This window comes from Patiria miniata, unplaced genomic scaffold (assembly GCF_015706575.1).
Source record: "Patiria miniata isolate m_02_andy unplaced genomic scaffold, ASM1570657v1 HiC_scaffold_13, whole genome shotgun sequence".
Classification (NCBI taxonomy): Eukaryota; Metazoa; Echinodermata; class Asteroidea; order Valvatida; family Asterinidae; genus Patiria; species Patiria miniata.
Window position 1 is genome coordinate 3,526,193 of NW_024037051.1, and position 11,805 is coordinate 3,537,997.

General features: G+C 42.8%; 1 protein-coding gene across 1 annotated transcript; it reads left to right on the forward strand.

The window, feature by feature from the left end:
- Nucleotides 1-304: 304 nt before the first annotated feature.
- Nucleotides 305-7,567, forward strand: LOC119720095 (protein lifeguard 4-like). The gene is made up of 5 exons (XM_038189632.1): nt 305-447; nt 2,617-2,725; nt 3,576-3,681; nt 4,085-4,236; nt 7,054-7,567. The coding sequence occupies exons 1-5, from the start codon at nt 351-353 to the stop codon at nt 7,307-7,309; spliced, it is 720 nt and encodes a 239-aa protein (XP_038045560.1). The 5' UTR covers nt 305-350; the 3' UTR covers nt 7,310-7,567.
- The last annotated feature ends 4,238 nt before the right edge of the window (nt 7,568-11,805 follow it).

Below are 11,805 nucleotides of genomic sequence, written 5' to 3' on the forward strand. Positions count from 1 at the left end.
GACCGATAGCGCAGCGATCCACCAATCGCGCAGATCAACCAATCAAGTAATGTCTGAGATATCAGTCATGATTGACTGATAGGGCAGCGATCCACCGATCGCGCAGATCAACCGATCAAGTAATGTCAGAGACATCCGTCGTGATTGACCGATAGCGCAGCGATCCACTGATTGCGCAGTTAAACCGATCACACAGATCAACCAATCGCTCCTTAAAAAAACCTGAAAATTGTATCCTTTAATTTTTGAACATATATTTCCCTTTTCTTTTTTATACTGCAGAGTAGTAACATCAAAGATTGTCCAGTAACTTCAGTCTGTGAGTACTTGAAATACCGTTTTTTGCCAGGATGACGTCCAAGACCAAGTCACATGATATTGAGAGCATCGTTGACGACTTCCGTTATGGGACCAATGTGGCTACAGCTCACCTCTCCATTCGTTTAGGTAAGAAGTGTTTCAGGGTGCAGACCAGTAAATCGGTCTGAAATTGCCTGCGCCGGCCAAATCACGATTTGCATGCCCTCAAAATCTTCGGTATTTGAACATGCTGTGGGCCATGAACTTGAGGGTTTGTAAAAAATATGGGTGGAAGCCGTGCACAGGACTGGGAGCTTGCAGTTCTGTGTAATTTTGATGTAATTTGGACCCTAAAAGCGCTCTATTTTGCAGTGGAGTGTAGGCATCGTTTTTCAAAATGGCGATGGGCTTCAGGACTATTTTCAGGGGTGATCATCTTCAGATGAAAATTTCTCCTAAAAGTCATCAGTTGACCCCCCGAAAATTGAAAAGAAAATGAAAGATGATGAAATAAGCTTTAATTTGATGTGTGTCTCGAACACCTTGGAGAGTTGTGAATATTTTTCCCGATTTTTTGAAGTGGGAGCATATACCATTGGGGTCTATGGAAGTTTATTTACTGGTCTGCTACCTTAAATGGCAGTGCTGTAGACAAGTCCATTGCAAGTCCAGTCACAAGTAAACAGGGGGTGATGAATAATAAACAGGAATCCTTTTCTCACTGTTCATTTGATTAGCATTTGGCTTGACTTGGGACTGGATAACTTGTGATCATAGAGCTATATTAAATTACTAGAGCGCTAACTCCTCATTCTTGCGTGCGGAGACGCTTTGAAGCCGCTCTGGGCGCAGACATTTTGAATTTATGTGCGTGTTTGTAGAACACAATCAAAATAGATGGATTGAATTTTAAAAGTGTACTCTAAATGCAACGCGCAAGTAGAAGATACGCAAACAACTTCAGCGCGTCATGACGGTTCAAAAAACGTCACGGCTAAAAACATCTGCAGCGGAGGGACGCGCACACGTTGCGCTGTTTGCGTAGAGCAAAATGAAACGCTCATTTGCTGATCGTGCGTTTTGGTTTTGGGCGTATCGGCTTTGATGACACACCAGTATGGAATACAAACGCAGATATGCAAATAGCCGTACAAAAGCCGTACAAAATTTCGAGTTTTCCATAAGTTTGTGCACAAACATGGATGCGCCCATCAGGCATTACTTTGTACAACGAGTTAGCGCTCTTGTAATTTAATATAGCTGATAGACTGGTGATGGACTTGGTGATGACCTGGATTGGACCGGAGATTGTGCGTACAAAGCCAGGTCACGGCATCCCATGCGGGGCGTCCCACGCACCGTCCCACACGGCCTCCTCGAGGCCAGCCACTCGAAAAATAATCACGCTGCAATTATCTGTCCCCTTGACCAAAAGAAGCCCCCGTAAGTCTCCAATAACATATTGTGGGTTTTTTTCGTGCGGAATTATAGCGCGCTGTATATCACGTGACTATAAGGCCAAAAAAAATATATATTCGGTCTCTGGTCAGACCAAAGTTCCGGAATTGACGCGGGGACGCGGCCTTTTTTTCTTTTTTTTTTTTGCTTTTTTTTTTTTTTTTCAAGCTTGGATTGTACAGACAAGGTGGGGTACTATTTTGCTTTTTTTGGTGTCCTCATGTACACTGGTGTCCTCCATAATTTGCCTTGGTGCTTTCGATCATTTGCCTTGGTGCAATTTCCCATTCCTTGGTGCTCTTTGGTAAACAAAATTGAGGAGGTGCGGCAATAAAGGGCACTGTTGGAGCTACCGCGGAACATTTTGGGAAAAAAAAAGATTGACGCGCATGATTAAAATCGACGCGCGCGCTGACCAGAGACTGACTTATTTTTTTTTTTGGCCTAACATTACTTTATATATTTTGCCTCCATTTACGAAATTTTGATAAACAACTTTACTAATATTATTGTCACAAACAATTTTTGTTAATTATTTAAGTTATTTTAGTTGCTTTTTTTTAAATTAAAATTTGGTGGTTATGTTTTGTGGGAAACTTAGGGGGCTTGTTTTTGGTCAATTATCCGGGGACAGGCCTACCGATCAACCAGCCGACTGACCGACCGACCGACCAACCACGAAGAGACATGTAGAGGTTCCAGCCAGAGCTTAAAAAGCCAACAGTGTGTACGAGACTTGGAACGCCAAGTTACTCAAAGGAATAAACGTAACTTAAATAGCAAATGAATAGATTAAAAAACAGAAAATGCATTGCTTGCACTTTAATACACTGTACTTAATTGTACATTTCACTGCAGGTTTCCTACGGAAGGTGTTTGGGATTCTCAGCACACAGCTCTTGGTGACAACTGTAGTATCTGCCATCTTCATGTACACAGATGGAGTCAAGGCCTACGTTCAGAAAAGGTTTGTATTTGGTTGGATAAGCTGATAAACCTATAACATCATTGACAATTCTGTTTGGGCAACAGTGGCATATTTGGGCACCATCCCCCCCCCCCCCTACACGCCTCAGGATGGGAGCAACTCAGGAAAAAAATCAAAGGTGCTCCACTGTCATATGAGGCCTAAAAGTAACAATTTCTTTCAACATATTTTATGTTTTCACGAAGTGACAAAGACTGTGTACGAAGAAGTGGGAAAAATAATACAGGCCTCCGCGTGTTGCTGTTTTCACGAAGTGTAAAAGAATTAACCCTAACTCTAGCGTCTTTACTAGGAACTGGACCAAGTCCGTCAAAATCCATCAATCACTGTGCATCCAATACAAAACTGTACATGACATAATGGAATCCACCACTGACTTACTGGTTGACATTCATGGACTTGCTACACATGACTTTTATCACAATAGCAATACAGGAAGCTAGGCAAAATCAATCGGATACCCCTAGCACTGCTTCAGGCTATTAGGCCCAAGTCCATCATACTCCATCAATATTAAGTAACCCCAGGCCTCCTGGACCAAGTAGCAAAGACCAAAGCATTCGTCACTTGACAATGCAAACATTTCCCTAATCTGTAACTACAAAGTGGTCGAACATGTGTTTTGAAAAAGGATCACCTTCAAACGTGATTATCTCGGGGTGACCTTTTTTGCAGGATAGAGGTTTTTGTCACTGTGTGAAAACAACATTGATATAGGGATGGATGGAGCCCTGGTACGTATGGTATGGTGTTTCAGAGGTCACAGGTTCAAATCCTGCACCAGCCAATTTCTTTGACTAATCTTCTCTCTCTCTCTCTCTGTCTGCAGTCAAGGGATGCTTGTCACGGCTTACGTGTCTTCCATATTCCTCCTCCTGGCGTTATTCGTCAAACGCAGAGATTCACCAATCAACATGATCCTTCTTGGACTATTTGTAAGTACAGTCCTGTCCCTGCAGCGGGTGTCCCTCTTGATCCCAGTGTGACTTGCATTGGATCCCACAGCTCACATTGTGTGATGGCCTGGACAAATGTTTTCGGACTTTCCAGTTTAGTTTTTTTTTAACTCCAATATTACTTGGCCTTGTAAAAGATCGTAAACCTCAATGTACATGTAAAGAATCTCCTATGAAAACATGTCGGTGAAGGGCAAACCCCAATATTGAATTTAAATCACCCTGACGCAATTTCCATCTTATGAATTTAAGCAATTCGAGTTCGCGCGCTAGTAATTTAATTTAGTTCTATGGCATGTTGATACATGCAGTGATTTTGCATAGAGATGACAGCATTGGTGAGCATTTGTCTGATATATTTATAGTCCTCTTTTGCACGCAGACTTTTGTGGAAGCCTACAGCGTTGGAACCATCGTGACCTTCTACAACAAAGCCGTGGTGTTGCAGGCATTCACCCTGACCATGGTGGTGACACTCAGCCTGACTGCTTACACCATGCAGAGCAAGAAAGACTTCAGCTCATGGGGTGCAGGGTAGGTACACAAAATGACTCATGTCACCAAGAAAATAAAATTCCTGAGCCTTGTGGAGTGCAGTGCCCTGTGGAATGCTGTGGCCTCGTGGTCTGGAGCATTGAATTTGTGGTCTGTGGGTAATTCTGCAGGTTGTGGGTACGAGTCCAGCCTGGACTCGCAATCAATTCCATTTATTAAAGCTAGAGTCCATCATTTGCAGCCATCCGAAAAGTAACTGGCGTAATTATTGTTGAAAAACAAACTTGGTCGAAAGATAGTAAGGGAACTAAACTCCCTGTGAAATTATTCTTTCTGGGAAGCTGTCATTTTGAAGTAATCAACGAAAGAAGGCATTTCCAACAGTGATTCTTAAGAAGCACCGTAGGAAAATTTAAATTAGTAGTTCGTTTTGTTATTCAGCGCAGCGCGCACAAGTATTGGAACGACGCACACGCGCGCGCGGTTGTTACAATTCGTCGGATCAGTGCGCGACGTCGCGTATAGCTGCAATTCAAAACAATTGAAAACATGATTCAGTAACTTTTGATTTGAAATTGAGATCCTAGAATGCTGTTTTTCTCGAAATGTACAGCTGAAGCTGAGCTGAAACTTCATCAGGTTAGTTGTTCAGTATCCTTCATTAGATTTTGAGCACTTTTGTTGCTTCAAACGAACAAAATGCACAAATTACAAATGATGGACTATACCTTTAAAATGTTGTAAATAAATTAATAATCCCTTCAACCACAGGTTGTACTCGGCCCTCTTGATCCTCGTCCTCAGCGGCCTCCTCCACATCTTCCTGCCTGACAGCGATGCGGTGGAGTTCCTCCTCATCCAATCAGTGAATCAATCACTCCCTCACCAAGTCAATCAATCTTTCCTTGTCCTCCCTGTAGGTTGTACTCGGCCCTCCTGATCCTCATCCTCAGCGGCCTCCTCCACATCTTCCTGCCTCACAGTGATGGGGTGGAGTTCCTCCTCATCCAATCAGTGAATGAATCAATCAATACCCAGTCAATCAATCTTTTATTGTTCTCCCTGTAGGTTGTACTCGGCCCTCTTGATCCTCGTCCTCAGCGGCCTCCTCCACATCTTCCTGCCTCACAGCGATGCGGTGGAGTTCCTCCTCATCCAATCAGTGAATCAATCACTCCCTCACCAAGTCAATCAATCTTTCATTGTTCTCCCTGTAGGTTGTACTCGGCCCTCTTGATCCTCATCCTCAGCGGCCTCCTCCACATCTTCCTGCCTCACAACGATGCGGTGGAGTTCCTCCTCATCCAATCATTGAATGACTCAATCACTCACTGAGTCAATCAATCTTTCTTTGTCCTCCCCTGTAGGCTGTACTCGGCCCTCTTGATCCTCGTCCTCAGCGGCCTCCTCCACATCTTCCTGCCTCACAGCGATGCGGTGGAGTTCCTCCTCATCCAATCAGTGAATGACTCAATCACTCACTCACATCAAATCTTTCATTGTTCTCTCTGTAGGTTGTACTCGGCCCTCTTGATCCTCATCCTGAGCGGCCTCCTCCACATCTTCCTGCCTCACAGCGATGCGGTGGAGTTCCTCCTCATCCAATCAGTGAATCAATCACTCCCTCACCCAGTCAATCAACAATCTTTCCTTGTTCTCCCTGTAGGTTGTACTCGGCCCTCTTGATCCTCGTCCTCAGCGGCCTCCTTCACATCTTCCTGCCTCACAGCGATGCGGTGGAGTTCCTCCTCATCCAATCAGTGAATGACTCAATCATTCACTCAGTCAATCAATCTTTCATTGTCCTCCCTGTAGGTTGTACTCGACCCTCTTGATCCTCATCCTCGGTGGCCTCCTCCACATCTTCCTGCCTCACAGCGATGCGGTGGAGTTCCTCCTCATCCAATCAGTGAATGACTCAATCACGCACTCAGTCAATCAATCTTTCATTGTCCTCCCTGTAGGTTGTACTCGGCCCTCTTGATCCTCGTCCTCAGCGGCCTCCTCCACATCTTCCTGCCTCACAGCGATGCGGTGGAGTTCCTCCTCATCCAATCAGTGAATGACTCAATCACTCACTCAGTCAATCAATCTTTCATTGTCCTCCCTGTAGGTTGTACTCGACCCTCTTGATCCTCATCCTCGGTGGCCTCCTCCACATCTTCCTGCCTCACAGCGATGCGGTGGAGTTCCTCCTCATCCAATCAGTGAATGACTCAATCACTCACTCAGTCAATCATTCTTTCCTTGTCCTCCCTGTAGGTTGTACTCGGCCCTCTTGATCCTCGTCCTCAGCGGCCTCCTCCACATCTTCCTGCCTCACAGCGATGCGGTGGAGTTCCTCCTCATCCAATCAGTGAATGACTCAATCACTCACTCAGTCAATCATTCTTTCCTTGTCCTCCCTGTAGGTTGTACTCGGCCCTCTTGATCCTCGTCCTCAGCGGCCTCCTCCACATCTTCCTGCCTCACAGCGATGCGGTGGAGTTCCTCCTCATCCAATCAGTGAATGACTCAATCATTCACTCAGTCAATCAATCTTTCATTGTTCTCCCTGTAGGTTGTACTCGGCCCTCTTGATCCTCGTCCTCGGTGGCCTCCTCCACATCTTCCTGCCTCACAGCGATGGGGTGGAGTTCCTCCTCATCCAATCAGTGAATGAATCACTCACTCACTCACATCAAATCTTTCATTGTCCTCCCTGTAGGTTGTACTCGGCCCTCTTGATCCTCATCCTCGGTGGCCTCCTCCACATCTTCCTGCCTCACAGCGATGCGGTAGAGTTCCTCCTCATCCAATCAGTGAATGACTCAATCACTCCCTCAGTCAATCAATCTTTCCTTGTTCTCCCTGTAGGTTGTACTCGGCCCTCCTGATCCTCATCCTCAGCGGCCTCCTCCACATCTTCCTGCCTCACAGCGATGCGGTGGAGTTCCTCCTGGCCGTCTTTGGAGCCATCCTCTTCTGCGCCTTCATCGTCTTCGACGTCCACATGATGATGCACAAGCTGTCGCCGGAGGAGTACATCTTGGCCTCCATCAACCTGTACCTGGACATCTTGAACCTGTTCCTGCACATACTGCGCATTCTTGGAGAGGCACAGAAGAAGTAGATGGAAATCTTCAAGCTAATGCCCGTTCCCATGACTGAATTTGTGTTATCTTGTTGATACTGCCCCTACCTCAGTAGCAGCTTCACAGCACTGGTCAGGGACTGGGTGCATATCTGTTCCCGCAGGTGAACAAAACCCAAATTAGTCTTAGTCCCTAATCACATTAATAATCAAGTCAGTTAATACCATAGAGCTATATTAAGTTACTAGAGCGCTAACTCCTCATTCTTGCGCGCAGAGACGCTTTGAAGCCGCTCTGGGCGCAGACATTTTGAATTGATGTGCGTGTTTGTGGGAAACAATCAAAATAGATGGATTGAATTTTAAAAGTGTACTCTAAATGCAACGTGCAAGTAGAAGTAACGCAAACAACTTAAGCGCGTCACGACGGTTCAAAAAATGTCATTTTGAATTTATGTGCGTGTTTGTAGAACACAATCTAAATAGATGGATTGAATTTTAAAAGTGTACTCTAAATGCAACGCGCAAGTAAAAGATACGCAAACAACTTAAGGGCGTCGTGACGGTTCAAAAAATGTCACGGCGAAAAGCATCTGCAGTGGAGGGACGCGCACACGTTGTGCTGTTTGCGTAGAGCAAAATGAAACGCTCACTTGCTGATCGTGCGTTTCAGTTATGGGCGTATCGGCTTCGATGACGCACCGGTATGGAATATAAACGCAGATATGCAAATAGCGATACAAAAGCCGTACAAAATTTCAAGTTTTCCATAGGTTTGTGCACAAACATGGATGCGCCCATCAGGCATTACTTTGTACATCGAGTTAGCACTCTAGTAATTTAATATAGCTCTGTGGTTAATACGCAAGTCAAGGCCCAACTATGCTATGGACACATTGGAGAAATTGTCAGTTTACCTGTATACAGGTACTTATTGTGACTGAATCAATTACATCTCAAGTAACGTTAATAATGTTATGGCACATTCCCTGGATCACAACTCTAACAAATGATTGTGGACTACATTCCTCTGTATACAATTTACAGTACGTTGAAGCAAAAGGTTCACTCTTCAGAAATATTTTAAATCATAATCTTACAGTACGGACATGTTGGGGGGGGGGGGCTGAACCAGGGAACCATTCTATGAAGTGTGCTTCCTGTGTTTTGATTGAAGTATTTTAGAATGAAAGGTTTGCGGAAACACCATGTGCAAATAATTTCTCAACTAAGAGAAGAACCAGAGGTATGAACTCGACGTTCTGGTCAGTATGCTCTGCCTGTCTTTAGTGGGCACACCAAGCTTGCTCTAGGTTCCCAGCTCTTCGGCATCCACACAGGATGCAACTTCACACTTCATCAATTTCGCTTTTGCTACTTAAGGCCAAAAAAAATAAGTCTCCGGTTTCTGGTATGGAGCTTGTCCAAAAAGTGGTGCGGCGACGCGGCTTTTTTTTTTTTTTTTACCTGACTTTTTTGCTTCAAATGTCGGCTGATGACTGAAATGGTGCCCGACTAAACTTAGTGCAAATATATGGGAGTCCAGAGAGGCCACATAAAGCTTATTCTCGATCATAACCCCATCTAAAAACACGTTAAAATTGTGAAGTAGCAGGATTCCAGTCAAACCAGTGAGTTTGGCGGTTTTGAGACATCTTTCATTGAAAAAAAACCTTTTTCATTTTGCCGACGCGCATGGCTACAGGGACGCGCGCGCATACCAGAAACCGGAGACTTTTTTTTTTGGCCTAAGCGTTTAATTTCTTAGAGTTTCGGCACTCTCCTGAAGGTGGTCAGAGCATACTGACGGGAACGTCGAATTCATACCCGTGGTTCTTTTCAGAACCATTCTCTTGAGTTGAGAAATTCTTCGCCCTTTGTTTTTCCGCAAACCTTTCATTATTTAGTATTTCCACCATGCAAAGCCTCAAATCTTACTTATTCCAGAATATTGCTGCAGAAGTGAACTGGAGAACAGGCTTTATTCACGAGTCGGCTATATTAAATTGAAAGCGAGGTAAAATCTATATTTTGGGAACTTGCGAGTAGAAATGAAAGCAATGAAATGAAGTTAATTACAAATTAGTACCAGTCTGCTTCGACGAATAATTTACAAATGTGATTAAACAAACCCTAATGTTTTAAGCCACATTTAAAAAAGAAAAGAAAAAAAGTGAGGCTTGGATTGCATAGTCTGGCACCATCCCATTCAACAGTTCACAATTTATAAAATACATTCAGGGAACATGATCAAAAATGGCTTCCTTATGAATAAGGTCTATTGTACATATATATAGCAATATTGTCTCATGTTAAAATTGTCATTGTGTAAGAGGTTGTTTGGTTTCTTGTTTTCATTTTCTTTTTAATGTTCACTAGTATTCATGGTATTGTCCTTAATTCTGTCCTTCTGATTTGAAAATCACAGGCGTGTGAAAAAAGGTACACTTGGATTTTTCTGGGCGTGTAATTTTTCTAGGCGTGTGATGTTTCTAGGCGTGGGATTCTGTGGTCCAAACTGGGACTGACCAATCTGGTAGTTTTCTATACGATATTCATCTTGGTTTACAGTAAAGACATTTCAAGAACTCAAAGACGTTTAATTATGCCGTAAATGTATGCAGAGGTGTGCGGTACAGAGGAACTCGGGCGTGCAATTACTCACACTTCTCGGGAAGCTTTTAGGTGTGCGATGGCGTGGGGGTGCGATTGCACGCCTCAAATCAGGAGGACTGCCTTAATTTGTTCAAGTCCAACTCTGTTCGGAAAAATGAAGTTGTATATTCTTTAAAAAAAGAAAAGACAAAATTTGGAACATCCAGTCCCACACATCTGAATCTGAAACACTGCTTAAACTTGGTGTACAGTTTTGATGGCAAAGTATGACAATTGGCAATTTCCTTATCCCAAAATAAACAGTGTGAAATGAAAATGACAAGACAAGAATAACTTGACACGATGCATAATTAGTCAGAGGTGTGTACTTTTATTCAAGTAATACTTTTCAATTTAGCAATATATTTTGTAAATTTTTCGAGTTGACAGTTATCTACACTATATGCAACTGGAAAAAAAAAATAGTTTGAAATACTTTACAAAGCAATACAAGTATTTTGGTGGTGGTATTGGTACATGTATTAAAAAAAAATTGAAAAGGACTTCCTTTTGGAGCAATAGATCTAAATCTTTAGTGTAGAAACATACATATTATTATATGATAACATGTACTTTTGTCATTCCCCAAGTGGAAATTCATTTTGTGTCACGGTTATTAGTCCTGGAAAAGATCCTTTGCTTTTGTTTGTTTTGGTCAACAAAGCTGTTTTTAAGAGAATATAAATAGTTCAGGGGGGGGGGGGTGTCAACCCCCTGTTTAGCCGCTGACTAATGTTATGCATACAACATGTGCATGTAGTAAAATGAAGCCATCTGACATTAAATATATAGTCCATCATTTGTAATTTGTGCATTTTGTTCGTTTGAAGCAACAAAAGTGCTCAAAATCTAAAGAAGGGTACTGAACAACTAACCTGATGAAGTTTCAGCTCAGCTTCAGCTGTATATTTCGAGAAAAACAGCATTCTAAGATCTCAATTTCAATTCTCGATTTTAAATCAAAAGTTGCTGAATCATGTTTTGAATTGGGCCTGAATTCAGCATCCGAGACACATTCTCACTGAGCCGATTGCAGCTACATGTACGCGATGTCGCGCACTGATCCGACGAATTATAGCAACTGCGTGTGCGTCGTGCCAATGCTTGCGCGCGCTTCGCCGAATAACAAAACGAACTACTAATTTAAATTTCCGTCGTGCCAATGCTTGCGCGCGCTTCGCCGAATAACAAAACGAACTACTAATTTAAATTTCCTACGGTGCGTCTTAAGAAGCACAGTTGGAATGGCCTTCTTTCGTTGGTTACTTCAAAATGACAGCTTGCCGGAAAAAATAATTTCACGGAGTTTAGTCCCCTTACTATCTTTCAACCAAGTATGTTTTTCAACAATAATTACGCCAGTTACTTTTCGGATAGCTGCAAATGATGGACTATAGCTTTAGTCTTTATCAGACATGATGGAAGTTTTGTATAACAGTGGCTTTGTATTATAGTCTAGAATAATTGAAATATATTTTATATACATGTAGATGTTTCGAGTCCAAAGTCAAATACCTGTAAACAGAAATTTATGAATAACTTATTTTATGTTGGTGACGGGACATTTCAGAACAATGATAAGCAATGTGAAATTGCATGGATCGAATAAAAATTGTGTGAGAAAAATGTATCGCCGTGTTTAGCCCCTATCTGTCTCAATTCAAATGGAAAAAGCCCTTAAAGCCCGGTTTAAGGCCCCCTTAAAGTCACAAATTCGTGTTTGCTTTTTTACAGTCGCGCAGAGTATGAACCGGGCTTAATCATGTATTCGCAACAAAACAATTTTTTTTATCCAAGTGAACAACTGCCCTCTCAATTGACATTGAGTGAAATGAATATTGTGATTTACCTGTCAAGCTGATCTTTGACAGATTTTAAAG

Coding starts and splice junctions, on each gene's coding strand:
- LOC119720095 (XM_038189632.1), top strand. CDS start 351: ATGACGTCCAAGACCAAGTCACATGATATTGAGAGCATCGTTGACGAC. Junction 448..2,616: donor TCACCTCTCCATTCGTTTAG/GTAAGAAGTGTT, acceptor ATTTCACTGCAG/GTTTCCTACGGAAGGTGTTT. Junction 2,726..3,575: donor AAGGCCTACGTTCAGAAAAG/GTTTGTATTTGG, acceptor CTCTGTCTGCAG/TCAAGGGATGCTTGTCACGG.